The 12,692-nt window shown below is 41.5% G+C and overlaps 1 protein-coding gene across 1 annotated transcript; it reads right to left on the bottom strand.

Annotated features, from left to right (window-relative positions):
• Window positions 1-8,640: 8,640 nt before the first annotated feature.
• Window positions 8,641-11,016, bottom strand: CARTPT (CART prepropeptide; the record flags this gene model as incomplete). The annotated part of the gene is made up of 3 exons (XM_081279065.1): window positions 10,331-11,016; window positions 9,822-9,905; window positions 8,641-8,748 (listed from the first exon to the last, which is right to left on the bottom strand). Exons 1-3 carry the CDS (start codon window positions 10,487-10,489, stop codon window positions 8,641-8,643), a joined length of 351 nt encoding a protein of 116 aa, XP_081135191.1. The 5' UTR covers window positions 10,490-11,016.
• Window positions 11,017-12,692: the final 1,676 nt, after the last annotated feature.

Genomic DNA, 12,692 nt, shown 5'->3' with positions numbered 1-12,692 from the left:
TCTTCTGCTTAAATCTTGAATCTTTCCATTGAAATGACTCAATAATACATAGGCAAGATTTATAGAGCCAGAGCTACATGAGGATACTTTGAGCAACGTTTCTGAAGTTCAAATACAGGGAAAAAAAGCAACTACTCAGAGACTGTATAGAGAGACAAGATACTTGCACAAAAAAGGTAATTACAGTGAAAGATTTTCCTTACCTCAATGCCAGAAAACAGTGGACCAACAGTGTGGAAAGAGGTTTCTAGATATCTGTCTTAAAAAAATGTGTTGTTTATAAGAGCAAAACAAATATAAAGTAAAGCACACAAGGACTCAGAAACATAATACCCAAGTAGCAGTCTCAAAAAAAAAAAATCACTTGAAGAAAGATGCTAATGAATTAGAATAAAGAACTCAAGAATTGAGATGTTGTTTCAGAAGAATCAATGGTGTACAATAAATCACTAAAACTTAAAGTCAATAAAATTGTTGTTGTGTTGTTGAGAAGTTTGTGTTGTTGAGAAGATGAATGTTAAAACATTGATCCAAAAGGGAAACTTTAGATACTATATTAAAAATCTGGATCTGAACTACCAAATTATTTTAAAAGGGAATAGAAAGTAAAAAGAAGTTACAAGTTTCAAGATTCCTTCTACAGGGCTGGGGTCAAAGCTCAGTAGTAGATCACTCACATAGCATGCTCCAAGCCTGGGTTTGATCCCCAGCAACACACACACACATAATTCATTCCTGCTGCACATCCAGACAGAGCTGCCATAAGGAGTCAAGGAGAAGAATTAGTCAGGCACAGTGAAGAAAAATCTTAAGATAGTAAAAAGAAAAATCTTAAGATAGTAACAAGAAATATTTCAAGAAATAGGAAATGATCCATCAACTATGTTCAATGTTTCCAATAAGCAAAATTATAGGAGAATAGAAATATATCCACTCGACTTATATGCATGAATTTGTTCAGACCATGATAAAAAGAAAATTTTAATGGAATGTTAGAAGTTAAATTGTAGTGAGTGTGAGAGTAAATAGCAGCAAGCACTTCTAATCTTGCTGATGTACTACGTAATTTCATCACAAGGACAGAAGAAAACATTAAAAATAGAAAACTCAAAATATGTAAGCAGCCTTGAAAGATAAATGTTCCAGTGGATCAGAAACTCAATGTCAAGAACATACTGAAGCAGAGGGGTTGCAGGATTCTGGGTTCAGTGATGGGCAGTGGCAGTTAAGAGTCTGGCTCTCATGGAGTACAGAGGTCTCAACCGCTCCAAAACTGATTGGAGTGGGCCTCTTCCAGAAAGAATACAAACAAGTTTAAATTTGTTTTAACTTCTGTAGACAACTCTCTGGGCTACTGCTTATAAATGAAAGTACACCCAAGGAAGGAGAAAGACAATTCCAGGTGCTGGAACCAGGTGCTGAACATGCCACACACTGACTGACCTGAGTGGTCAGTTGGCAAAAAAGTGAATCAACCATCTGACTGTCCCTGACATTCTGTGATCAGTCCCCAAATGAGATAGTTGATGAACTAAGTAGGAAGCTACACAACAAGAACCACAGCAAACTCCCCCTAAACCCACAAACACCAACTCTTCAGAACCTTCGTGTAGAGACTGTAAGTTGAGAAAGGCCACAGAATATGACAAGAAGGGCCTGAACCCCCAAAACCGCTGTGGAGACATAGGACTTCATTCCATCAGAAGTGTGGCTTTAAGACCTCAGGGCCATAAGAAGCATTTTCTAGTATAAAATTTTCCAGGCTAGAAACACTCCCTAGTTTTATCTTTACAGAGGTTTTCAGTCCTTAAGAAGTCAGTTCACCTACCTTGGTGAGCTCTACATGACAATCAACAAAAATTGGGAGAGGGAATACAAAAGGAAATAAATTACATTGTATGTAGAAGCAACTTCCATATATATATATGTATTTTATATTATATATGCAATAAAATTATATATGTATATAGATTTTATATATGTGTGTGTATATATACACATATATACACACATATATTTATATACACATATATACATACACATATATAAAATCTATGTACATATATAATGTATTACATGTATAATATATATAATTTGTATATATCTAATTTATAACAAATAATTATACTTATATAAATAAGATATATCTTAAATATAAGAAATTATATAGAATACTATAAGATTTTAAAATTTTCTTCAAGTTTCAAATGCCTAAAACGATTCACAAGATTATTTAGCATTTGAAAACCCAAACTTACGAATTGAGGTGATTTGAGGTTGATTCTTTCTTTTTCAAGCCTGAAGTTCAAATAAAGTCAAAACCAATTTAGGCCAGGGCTTATTTGCTTGATTTCCTGGGTGCTCAAACATAGGATATTAGATATGATCAAACAAAGTCAAATACAGACTTGAAATATTTCAGCCAGAAAGAGAATCTTAGATATCTGCCTGTCTGAGGCTGAGGCCCTGCAAAACCATGAGCCTTGCTGGAGGTCACCCAGCTAATGAGTGGCAGAGCCGTGACTGGAGACCAGGATTCCTGCTTCCAGGACAGGCCTGCCCTGTGCTCCAAACCACATCGAGATGGAAATCTAGACATGCAGGCCCCTCAGAAATCCAGAACTTCGGGTCTCTCCTCTCTCTGAGTGTCACCTCCTGAATTTCATTTCTTCAACATAAATCATCCTTCCAGCCATCCAGACTCCCTGTTTTCTAAGTCTGCATGAAGTCTAATCTCCTGATTTTTAAATGTCTGGATTTACACATTTGGAGGGGGCAGTACCAGGGATGGAACTCAGGGGCACTCAGCTACTGAGCCACATCCCCAGCCCTGTTTTGTATTTTATTTAGAGACAGGGTTACAGCCTCACGGTTACTGAGGCTGGCTTTGAACTCACCATCCTCCTGTCTCAGCCTCCTGAGCTGATGGGATTATAGGCGTGTGCCACCATACCCGGCTGGATCAGCAAATTTTCCCTCCAGATTTTGGCATCACAAAAAGAGATGCCAAGAATTTTTTTGTTGTTAGTAGAAACATTAGGAAAATATCTCCTAATTTTACTGGCATTTCATCCAAAAGGATATTTAACACTGAAAATGTAGGGAGTATGCACTTCAAAAGGATGGATTTTATTAAATATAAATTATATTTCAGTAAACTTGACTTTTAAAATGTAGGTTTGTTTGGGCTGGGCATGTGGCTCAAGCGGTAGCGTGTTCGCGTGGCATGTGTGGGGCACTGGATTTGATCCTCAGCACCACATAAAAATAAAATAAAGATGTTGTGTTCACCAAAAACTAAAAAAAAAAAATATTAAAAATTCTCTCTCTCTCTCTCTCTCTCTCTCTCTCTCTCTCTCTCTCTCTCTCTCTCTTTCCCTCTCAAAAAAAAAATGTAGGTTTGCTAAACTTGGAATTAAAATAGTTTAAAATTGGATGTATCTAGCTTTGCTTCCCACCCTAACCCCATGCCATTTTATTACAGACAAGGGGAAACACCACACAGACCAGAGGGCTTTGGGAATCCTCTGCTGGACAATGTCCCCTATGTCTCTGTCCACCCTCACTTCCCTCATCCATGAAACCCTCCACCATTTTACACCCTATGGGCTCAACCAGCACTCAAGTTATTTCCAACAGCATCCTCTTTCCTCTGTGGCTTTAATTCACACTGTTTCCCACACCTTAAAGAAATTTTCCGCAACCTTTGCATTTTGAAATATTATACATCCTTCAAAAATACTCAATTACTTTGTCTCTAAGCCTTGATAATTCATCACCTATACCTCCAAATTTCTGTCTAGTACTTCATGTCTGCTTTGGTCAGCTTTTTTGCTGCTGTGATTAAATGACCTGACCAGAACAATTATAGAGGAGGAAAAGTTTATTTGAGGGCTCATGGTTTCAGAGGTCTTAGTCCATAGAAGGCCAGCTCCATTCCTCGGAACTCGAGGTGAGGCTGAACATCATGGCAGAAGAGTGTGGCAGAGGGAAGCAGCTCACATGATGATCAGAGAGCAGAGAGAAAGCTCTCCACTTGCCAGATACAAATATATACCCAAAGCCACACCTTAATTCCCACTCCTCCTGCCACACCCTAGCACTTCAGTTACCACTCAGTTAATCCCTATCAGGGGATTAATCACTGATTGGGTTAAGACTCTCAGAACCCAATCATTTCTCCTCTGAACCTTCTTGCATTGTCTCACAGGTGAGCTTTTGGGAGACACCTCACATCCAAACTATAACAATGTCTTTAAATGGTAAATCTGTCATTCTGTGGCTATGATCAACATTTATATTGTATATAATAATGAGTAAATGGATAATTTGCTCTGTCTCCTTCTCAGCAAACTTTATATCCTATTTTTCTTGGAAACCAGAAGCCATAAAATAATTACCCCAATTTCTTTCCACCCACCTACAAAGTACTTATATCTCTATATATCATGTACCTCCCTGACTCTCCTAAATGAATCTCTTTCTAACTCTGAAACTCCTCTCATCCCTGACAAAAGCCCTACTCCATGAATCACCTCCTTTCTTCTAAATTGGTAACCTCTTGATTTCTGCTGATTTCTCAGATCAGGGAAGATCCGTGAGAAATATCAACATCAATTATCCTCAAGCTGAGGCCCTAACAGTTGTGCTGATAACTCCTCAAGAGAAGAAACCCTGAAGAGCACAAGCATGCTTTGGAAGGGAAATAAATCACAAACACATTAATCAGGCAACAGACAATCATACCCACCCATCAATGAGACACAGAGGACTGAAAGTTGACTCCAGGGCAGCCACCCTGCTCACTGTCAGTGGCTTCCCCTTGAGATGTTCCTGAACTATGAACACCTGCTAATTCCACCTGGCCTCTGATCAAGGCAACAATGTACACCTGAGCGGGGGATGAAGACCAAGCCACGTGTACCTCGCCCAACATGGCATTCGTTTTCTGAGTCCAGGTCGTCTTTCAGTTCCTTCAGCTCATCAGCCTCTCCCCTGCCTTTGAGCTGTCTGCAGCCCTCTCCCTGTCTTCCCGCTCCCTCCACCCCTCTCCTCATCATGGCTGGCTCCTGCTTCTTCACCTTCTATCACCACTTGTTTCTACAGGGTCTTTCAAAAAATTTCTCAAGACTCATTATTTTCACTTGTTTGTTCTTATTGTCTATTCTCCCCACTGGGTTCGGAACTCCATGAGGACCATGATCATGTATCTTATTTGCTATTAGGTTCTCAACATCTGGTACATGGAAAGCACTCAGAAAAGTGTGGAATGAATGAGTGAAATACACACACACACACACACACACACACACACTAGCTCAGTGTTCCAGAGGCTCTGAGAGAAGAAGCTTAACAGAACCACCCAAGGGTCTTATTTAAATACCCCAATCCTAAACCCCTTCCCTAACTACATTCTCCATATTCAAATTCAGATGCACCATTGTCAAGATTGCAAGGGGATGTAGATACATAGGCATATCATGTGCCCCTCACAGCCCTCCGGACTCTGGCATAGAGTGAAAGGTATGATGTCAGTAATTACTGTGAGAGGGGCGTGGTCATGAGTAATTGAGAGAAGTCATCAAGTAACTGTCGTACATCATCTCCGGGCTGCTGTGAGAATCACTGTTCTAGGTACATAATTCCCAAGCCCTTGATATTCCTCAGATCTTTAGATATAGCTGCTTGTCAGCTCTCAGAGCCCTGACCTTTCAGCCAATCTCAAATAGTCTTACCCTCACATGTGGGCGACTACTTTTCTCATTAAAAATTTCTTAATCTTTAACAATCTTTTCCCCTAGCACAGGGACCTTTCATCATTAAGCATATCAAAGCATTCTATTTGAAGAAGAGCTCTAATATTGATAAAATGGAAAGCAAAGCTATTAAATGTCATCATCATTAGTGTAAAATATTATTCAAACCATTCACTTAAAATCTAGGTCCCCAGACAAAATTTTTGGGAAAAGCCTTTTTATACCCATTCCACAGATTCCCCATCATAAATCTCCCATAACTAGTTTTCCACACTCTTCAGTGTTATTAAACAAGAAAGGAAGGATGATATAGTACAGGTAGAGGTGAGGGGGACAAGTCAAGAGGGGTTAGAGCAGGGTTTGTATTATTTTCTTTGAATTATAAATTCCTCCAACAGCTTTCTTTGGGGGAACATTCCAGGTCAAGATAGGGAACAGTTATCCCCGAGGGTCCTGCCTGTGCACTAATGGATGACTAAAGCAATTTCCTGGTCTTGTCTATTTAGGACCGACACAGATAGGAAAAAAATAAGACACTCAATAAGTTTATGATTTTTAACTGAAATGATTTATGGAAAAGTAACAGACAGTTAAAATATTAAATAATTCTGTACAGTTTTTCAAAACTGAAACATTTTAATCATAAATAAATCTATCATGATCCCCTCCCTCTGTCCTCGAAAAAAAATGCATATTAGTCTCCACTGAGCTAATTTTTATTAAAGAAAGTTCTTTCCTGGGAATCAACAGCCTGTTGACATAGAGAGTAAAGACAAAGAGAGTAAGGGATTAAAGCTGAAACCATGATTAGGACTGGGTGATTTAAGCAAATTGCATAATCTCCCCCTGGCTTCTGTTTCCTATTCTGAAAAATGGAAATAATATCTATCTTGCAAGATCAGGAAGATTAAGTGTGCTAATAGTAATAATAAGAATACCGCCACTGGTTCTGGCGTGTGAAGTGTTTTCGATCAGCATGCTCCCTCTCCCCATGAATCAGTGAGGGGCTTTATTTTTGAATCTACTGTTATTCAGGTGCCTCTTGTGTTTGGATTAGGAAGCCATCAGCATCTGTTCCTCTCATGATGCTGCTTCTTAAATGTTACTTAATCTGGTTTAAGCCTTTGGAAATGTGACCTCAGGTGAGCATCCAGAAGCACTTAAAAGTATAACTAACATTGAATATATTTTTATTACTTGGGTTGAATTCGCCCCCACCAATTTTTGTTTGTTCCTTTCAAAAATTATTATTTTGAGAAACTTACATGACTGTTTTTCCTGGGATAGAGAAATTCTTCAAGATTGTGTATTTGCAAGTGGAAACAAACAGGTCTCATACTCTTAAAGCACCTGATAAAACAATTTCCCTTTCTTTATACAGACAACCCCTAAAGAGTCCATCTTTAAAATCAATGTATATCTTCTTACCAAGGGCTTGCCTTGAGTTCTGATTCTTCAAATTGCTCTTAATGTGGCTAAAATATAAAACAATTGACCTTTTATTGGCCTGATCTGCTAAAGTTCTCCAGAGAAGCCACGTCTATTTTAAAGCTCCTGCAGTTTTTTGACTTCAGTTGTGTAGAACCATGTGATTGTGGAGAAATGAAATGTTCCATTTTCAAAGTCAAAATTGTCTTGGACTATCTTAAGCCCTTTAGAAAAATGCCTTTTACTTTTAACCTTTGTGCCTGACCTAATATTATTGTGATTATTAGGTAACCTCCCAGAATGTATTATTAGGCTTAGAAGACCTCTAACCTCCACCAACCTTAAAGCTAAGAAGGCTGTAAGATAAAATCTAAAATGTCTAGAAAATATTTCACCATTTTATTGTAGCCCAGCTACCTGATGCCCCCACTGATTTGTTTGTTGAATATATTGATTTATGTCTTTCTTTACTTTATGGCTATAAAATTTCAAATAACCTCTTCCACTTCAGAGCATCTCATTCAAGGCAACTTGAATTGATTTTCCCAGGACATGGACACTCATGTTTGGTGTAGAATAAACCATTTCTTGTTTCCTTTGAAGCAGAGTTGTTATTTTATATTGGCAGGCCTTAGGGCTAAAATTAAGGAATCTAGCTGAAGATTTCAGTAAACAAAATAATATCACCCCAAGTTCAGCCATCTCCATCTTATAGTCTCTCCTTTCACCTTTCACACACACATCTCTCTCTCTCTCTCTCTCTCTCTCTCTCTCTCTCTCTCTCACACACACACACACACACACACACAGCTTAAACCACAGCAATCAAAGAACACTGGAATATACTAAAGCTGGTGTGGCAAACTCCTAATTAATGATCAAAACTCCTTGGAGCTAAGGTGCCTTTCTCCCAATAGACTGCTATTTTTAAAATACTTCTCTTTGAAAACAACAGCATGATTGATCTCATCGTTCCTACTTAAATTACTTACATAGAAGAAAAAAATGCATTGTGCACAATTATTAAAAACACTTTATTATGTATAATTTGTACATGCTTCAATTCATGTTGCTTAGAGTGATTTATTCTCCAGGTTGTGAGGTTCTCTACCAAGATTAACTAGATCTAATTTTCATTCTGCCATGCCACTTACAAAAATACAATTTTTAAAGCAAAGTTCCTCTTCTTTACACAAAGGTACACAAGAGTTTGTCAGACAAAAAAAAAAAATGAGAGAAGAATACTTTGCACACGTGTCAACACCATACAAGGCATTATCCTTCACACAGTAACATCAAATGTGTTCTTTTATTTTGGAACAGCAGGAAAAGAGCCCCTTCACCCTCAGAGGGAAATGCAAACTTTATTTTTGCTAAAGCCAAACTCCAGGGATGAAGGCATGATCCTCTTGGGGACAGGGGGAAAGGAGACATATGGTGAAGGATGGACACTCCTTCATAAGCACTTCAAGAGGAAAGAATTGCAGGAGGTTCCTCGGGGACAGTCACACAGCTTCCCGATCCTGGCTCCTTTTCGAACTGCACACTGCTCTCCAGCATCACACTGCAAACAACACAGATGTGGTCATTGGGGTCCCAACAGGCAAGTGCATGTGGGACCCAACCAGCAAGTCTCCCAGTCAACGCAATTTCTGCCTCTAGAGAGGACTGACTGAACCCCATCTCCATCACCAGAGGTTTAAGTATAGTCAGGCCTGAAACACAGGGAAACTTGTTCTGAGAATTTCAATGAGAAGAAATTTCTTTTAAAGAAGTTTAAATGATTGGTCCCTTCCTATCTTTTTTTTTTTAAAGAGAGAGAGAGAGAGAGAGGAGAGAGAGAGAGAGAGAGAGAGAGAGAGAGAGAGAGAGAGAGAGAGAGAGAATTTTTAATATTTATTTTTTAGTTCTCGGCGGACACAACATCTTTGTTGGTATGTGGTGCTGAGGCTCGAACCCGGGCCGCACGCATGCCAGGCGAGCGCGCTACCACTTGAGCCACATCCCCAGCCCCCCTTCCTATCTTCTTCCACCTTTCAAAGGGATCCCATTTCCTGGCCCTTTTTCTTGTTTATTCAGAGGAAGAAACAATCAGACCATTTTCTTTTCTGAGAAATAAACAATAAGCCTGTACTTTCTCACAACCTTTATTCCTTTTTCCCCCCATTTCCTTATCCCAAGAAGGAAGATAGTAGGGAGGTGGGGTCACCCTGAGCTATCCGTGGAAGATGACCAGCTTCAGTGTTTGACCCCAGAACTTAAATTTTAAAAGAAAAACTGCTTGTGCTCTGGAAGACAGGAAGAAATTAGGGTAGCAGGAACTGAGTAGATTCAAGGTCTCTTCCAACTCCGGGAATTCTTCTCTAGGTGAAGAATTCATCTTCAGTTAATACTCCTTCCCACACAGATTATAGGACTGGTTCCTGCCAACGCTGTTCCCTTTCTGTAATAGCCTACCTTTGCCCTTAAAGAACAAGGGACAAGGACTGGTGGTGAAAGCAAAGGGGACCTCACAGAATAATGCACACCCATTACCAGTGTTATTCGGCCACATCCTCCCATGAAGTTGTGATTAAGATTCAAGGCGCTGTGTTTTCTCTTGGAAAAACATGGGGAGGGGTGACCCCAGAGCCTTACCATAGGGACTTGCCCGTACTTCTTCTCATAGATGGGAATACGTTTACTCTTCAGCTTCTTCAAGACTTCCTGCAGCGCTTCAATCTGCAACACACCGCCCCAGAGCCCAAAGTTGTCGCCTTGGCTGTGAGCCCAGCCCAGGTGCTCATTTTCAGCCCTAGTTACAAGGAGCCCGGGACCCACGCATACTCTGTGGGTTGGGACTCTGGGGACAAAAGGATGTTCTGAGGCGGGAGCTGAGTGGGCGCTGTCTTAGGTACTGACCTCGGGTCCCGGAGCCTCCGAGGCTCGCGTTGCTCTAAGAGACAACGAGGGGTTCGCTCGACAGATTGCCTACAGCCTGTGAGCTCCAGACGGTGTTCGGATGGCAGAGGGCGCCCGGGCTTTGCGCCCAGATCTCGGCGCTCTGACTCTGGGAATGGGACTGAGAGGTCCGAAGAGGAGGGATGCGTGCAAAAGAAGGGACAGCGCGGCAGCCCGAGGAGGTCCGGGGCGAGGGGAATACTGACCAGCTCCTTCTCGTGGGAGGCATCCTCCACGGCGGAGTAGATGTCCAGGGCTCGGGGCTGGAGCTCAGCGTCCTCCTGGGCACGGGCGCCCAGCAGAGGTAGCATCAGTAGCAGGGCGGCGCCCAGGAGGGACAGCAGCCGCAGGCGGGGGCTCTCCATGGTGCTGAAACTCTCCGCTGCTGGGGCACCCCGCGCTCCCGCCTTTTATAGCGAGCCAGAGCCCGGGTGCAGGGGAAAGGGAGGGGGTGAGGAAGGAAGGGGGTGTGGAGGAGGACCTGGGTCAACCGTCTGTCGGCAGCGCTCCGCCACCGCTTGACGTCAATGCCCGCCGAGCTCCAGGCACCCGGGAACGAGGCTCTGCGCTCAGATGGGCTAGAGCAGAGAACAAGACCCCGTGCCCCCAAACGCTGTCTGCTCAGTGGCAAGTAACGGTCCCCAGGGGGACTGAGCTGCCGCTAAGGGGTAAGGGGTAAAGGATGGAGAGCGGGAGGGCCCCGGGTAATAGAAAAAGCCTTCGGGGCAATGCACAGGAAGGGGAGTCCCTTCTGGTCACCTAGTCACCTAGCACTGGTGGAAGCTGAACAATCCACCTTGTCAGCCCTGCCTTGCCTCTCACCTGACCCTTAGTGTGGCAGCAAGAAGCAGGTGTTGCTCCAGACAGGCGTGTTAGCTGGGCACCTGACTAGGCACTCTGTGTGGCAGAAGAGGCAAACAGTACATAAAAGAAAGAGAAATGGTGCCCTCCCCCACGATTCTTTGATGGAATCTGTGCAGCAATAATGAAGACAAGAGAGATAAACAGACTAACTCCGATTCACCAACAGTGTGGGTAGTTCAGAGAATAAGATTCTGGTTCCAGTCCCCTCCTCCATGACTTATAAATTCCATGACTTAGAACAGAATAAAGAACCTCTCTGAGATTTTGCTTTTCTTCCACAAAACAGATTTAAAAGATAAACCTCACAAAGTTATCAGGAGGATGAAATGGAAGATAAGTGTGTAAAACTCCTGGCCCTTAGCACAACAAACTCTAAGCCTCCCTTTGAACCTAGAGACTGCCCAAGTATTGTGAGCAAATTTCTCCATCAGAGAACCTCTCTTACTCTCCACCCCTGGTTCCCATGAAGCCTGTCCAGAAAGAAAGTGAAGGGGTGAAAAAAACACCTTCCTGATTATAGAAATAACTCGAGATCAGAAGCCAATGGTGAGCCAAGTTCTTGGTGACTTATGAAGACAGTGGGGTTTTTTTTGTTGTTGTTTGTTTGTTTGTTTTTGTTTTTTAAGTTTAGGGTCTTTATAGCCAGAATGCAAATGAAACTTCATGTAGGAGAAGTGAGGTTTTCCCTCTTAGACCTAGACACCTATCCCACCTGTTTGCCCACCTGGCTTCTTCTTTTACCACACCCTCTTTCCCTCAAAAACTCCTGAACTCATTCACTCTCTCCAGCCCCATCACTCCAGCCCTGGTCATCTGCCCAGCCCACTTAACATCTACCGTGTAGTACCCACTCCATCTTTACTTACCTTGCTCTATCCATTTTCACCATCATCTAGAGTGTTTTCCCCCTTACTATGCACTAATAATTTCTCTTCATACTAAGTGTTGAATCTAAATTCTTCACCCTGTCATATGCAATGCCACTCTGCTGCAGCCTTCATTCCAATCTCACTGGCTTTCATTTGGGTTCTCTACTAGGTCAATCTCATTCCTACTTTGATGCCTCTGCACCTTTCTAACCTGGAACTGTCTTTCTGCATCTCTAAATGGCTCACTGCTTATTGTAACTTAAATCTTACTTTAAATGTTCATGAGTATTTATTCTGAAGTATCTATCAATTTAATCTTCCACAAATGTATTGTTTAACTGAGTATGTGGGTCATTGACAGAATTGATGTACTTCAATTATCAAGTATTTGTTACCCAAATGAACAGTAGGAAGCAAATCAAGAAATAATCTCTCTTCTGCTAAACAGAACACATATTAACAACATCAATATATTTTCTTTCGGCTAAATCCATCCTGAAATGTATCTAGCCCCTCCCCCATCTCTGCCTTTCACATTTACCTTTTGATTCTACACAATAAAACTTCAGTGGCAGCACATTTTACCATTTAAACCTCACACAGGAAGAAATATTTGCACTCACTGCAAAACTATCTCCAGTGATCTTAAAAGTAATCAATGTTGGGCTGGGATGTGGCTCAAGTGGTAGTGCGCTCGCCTGGCATGCGTGTGGCCTAGGCTCGATCCTCAGCACACATACAAATAAAGATGTTGTGTCCGTCGAAAACTAAAAAATAAATATTAACATTCTCTTCTCTCTCTCTCTCTCTCTCTCTCTCTCTCTCTAAAAAATTA

The sequence above is a fragment of the Spermophilus citellus genome (assembly GCF_964194105.1).
Source record: "Spermophilus citellus genome assembly, chromosome: 1".
Lineage (NCBI taxonomy): Eukaryota > Metazoa > Chordata > Mammalia > Rodentia > Sciuridae > Spermophilus > Spermophilus citellus.
Note: the sequence above shows the minus strand (reverse complement) of the source record. Positions and strands in the feature narration are given on the sequence as shown.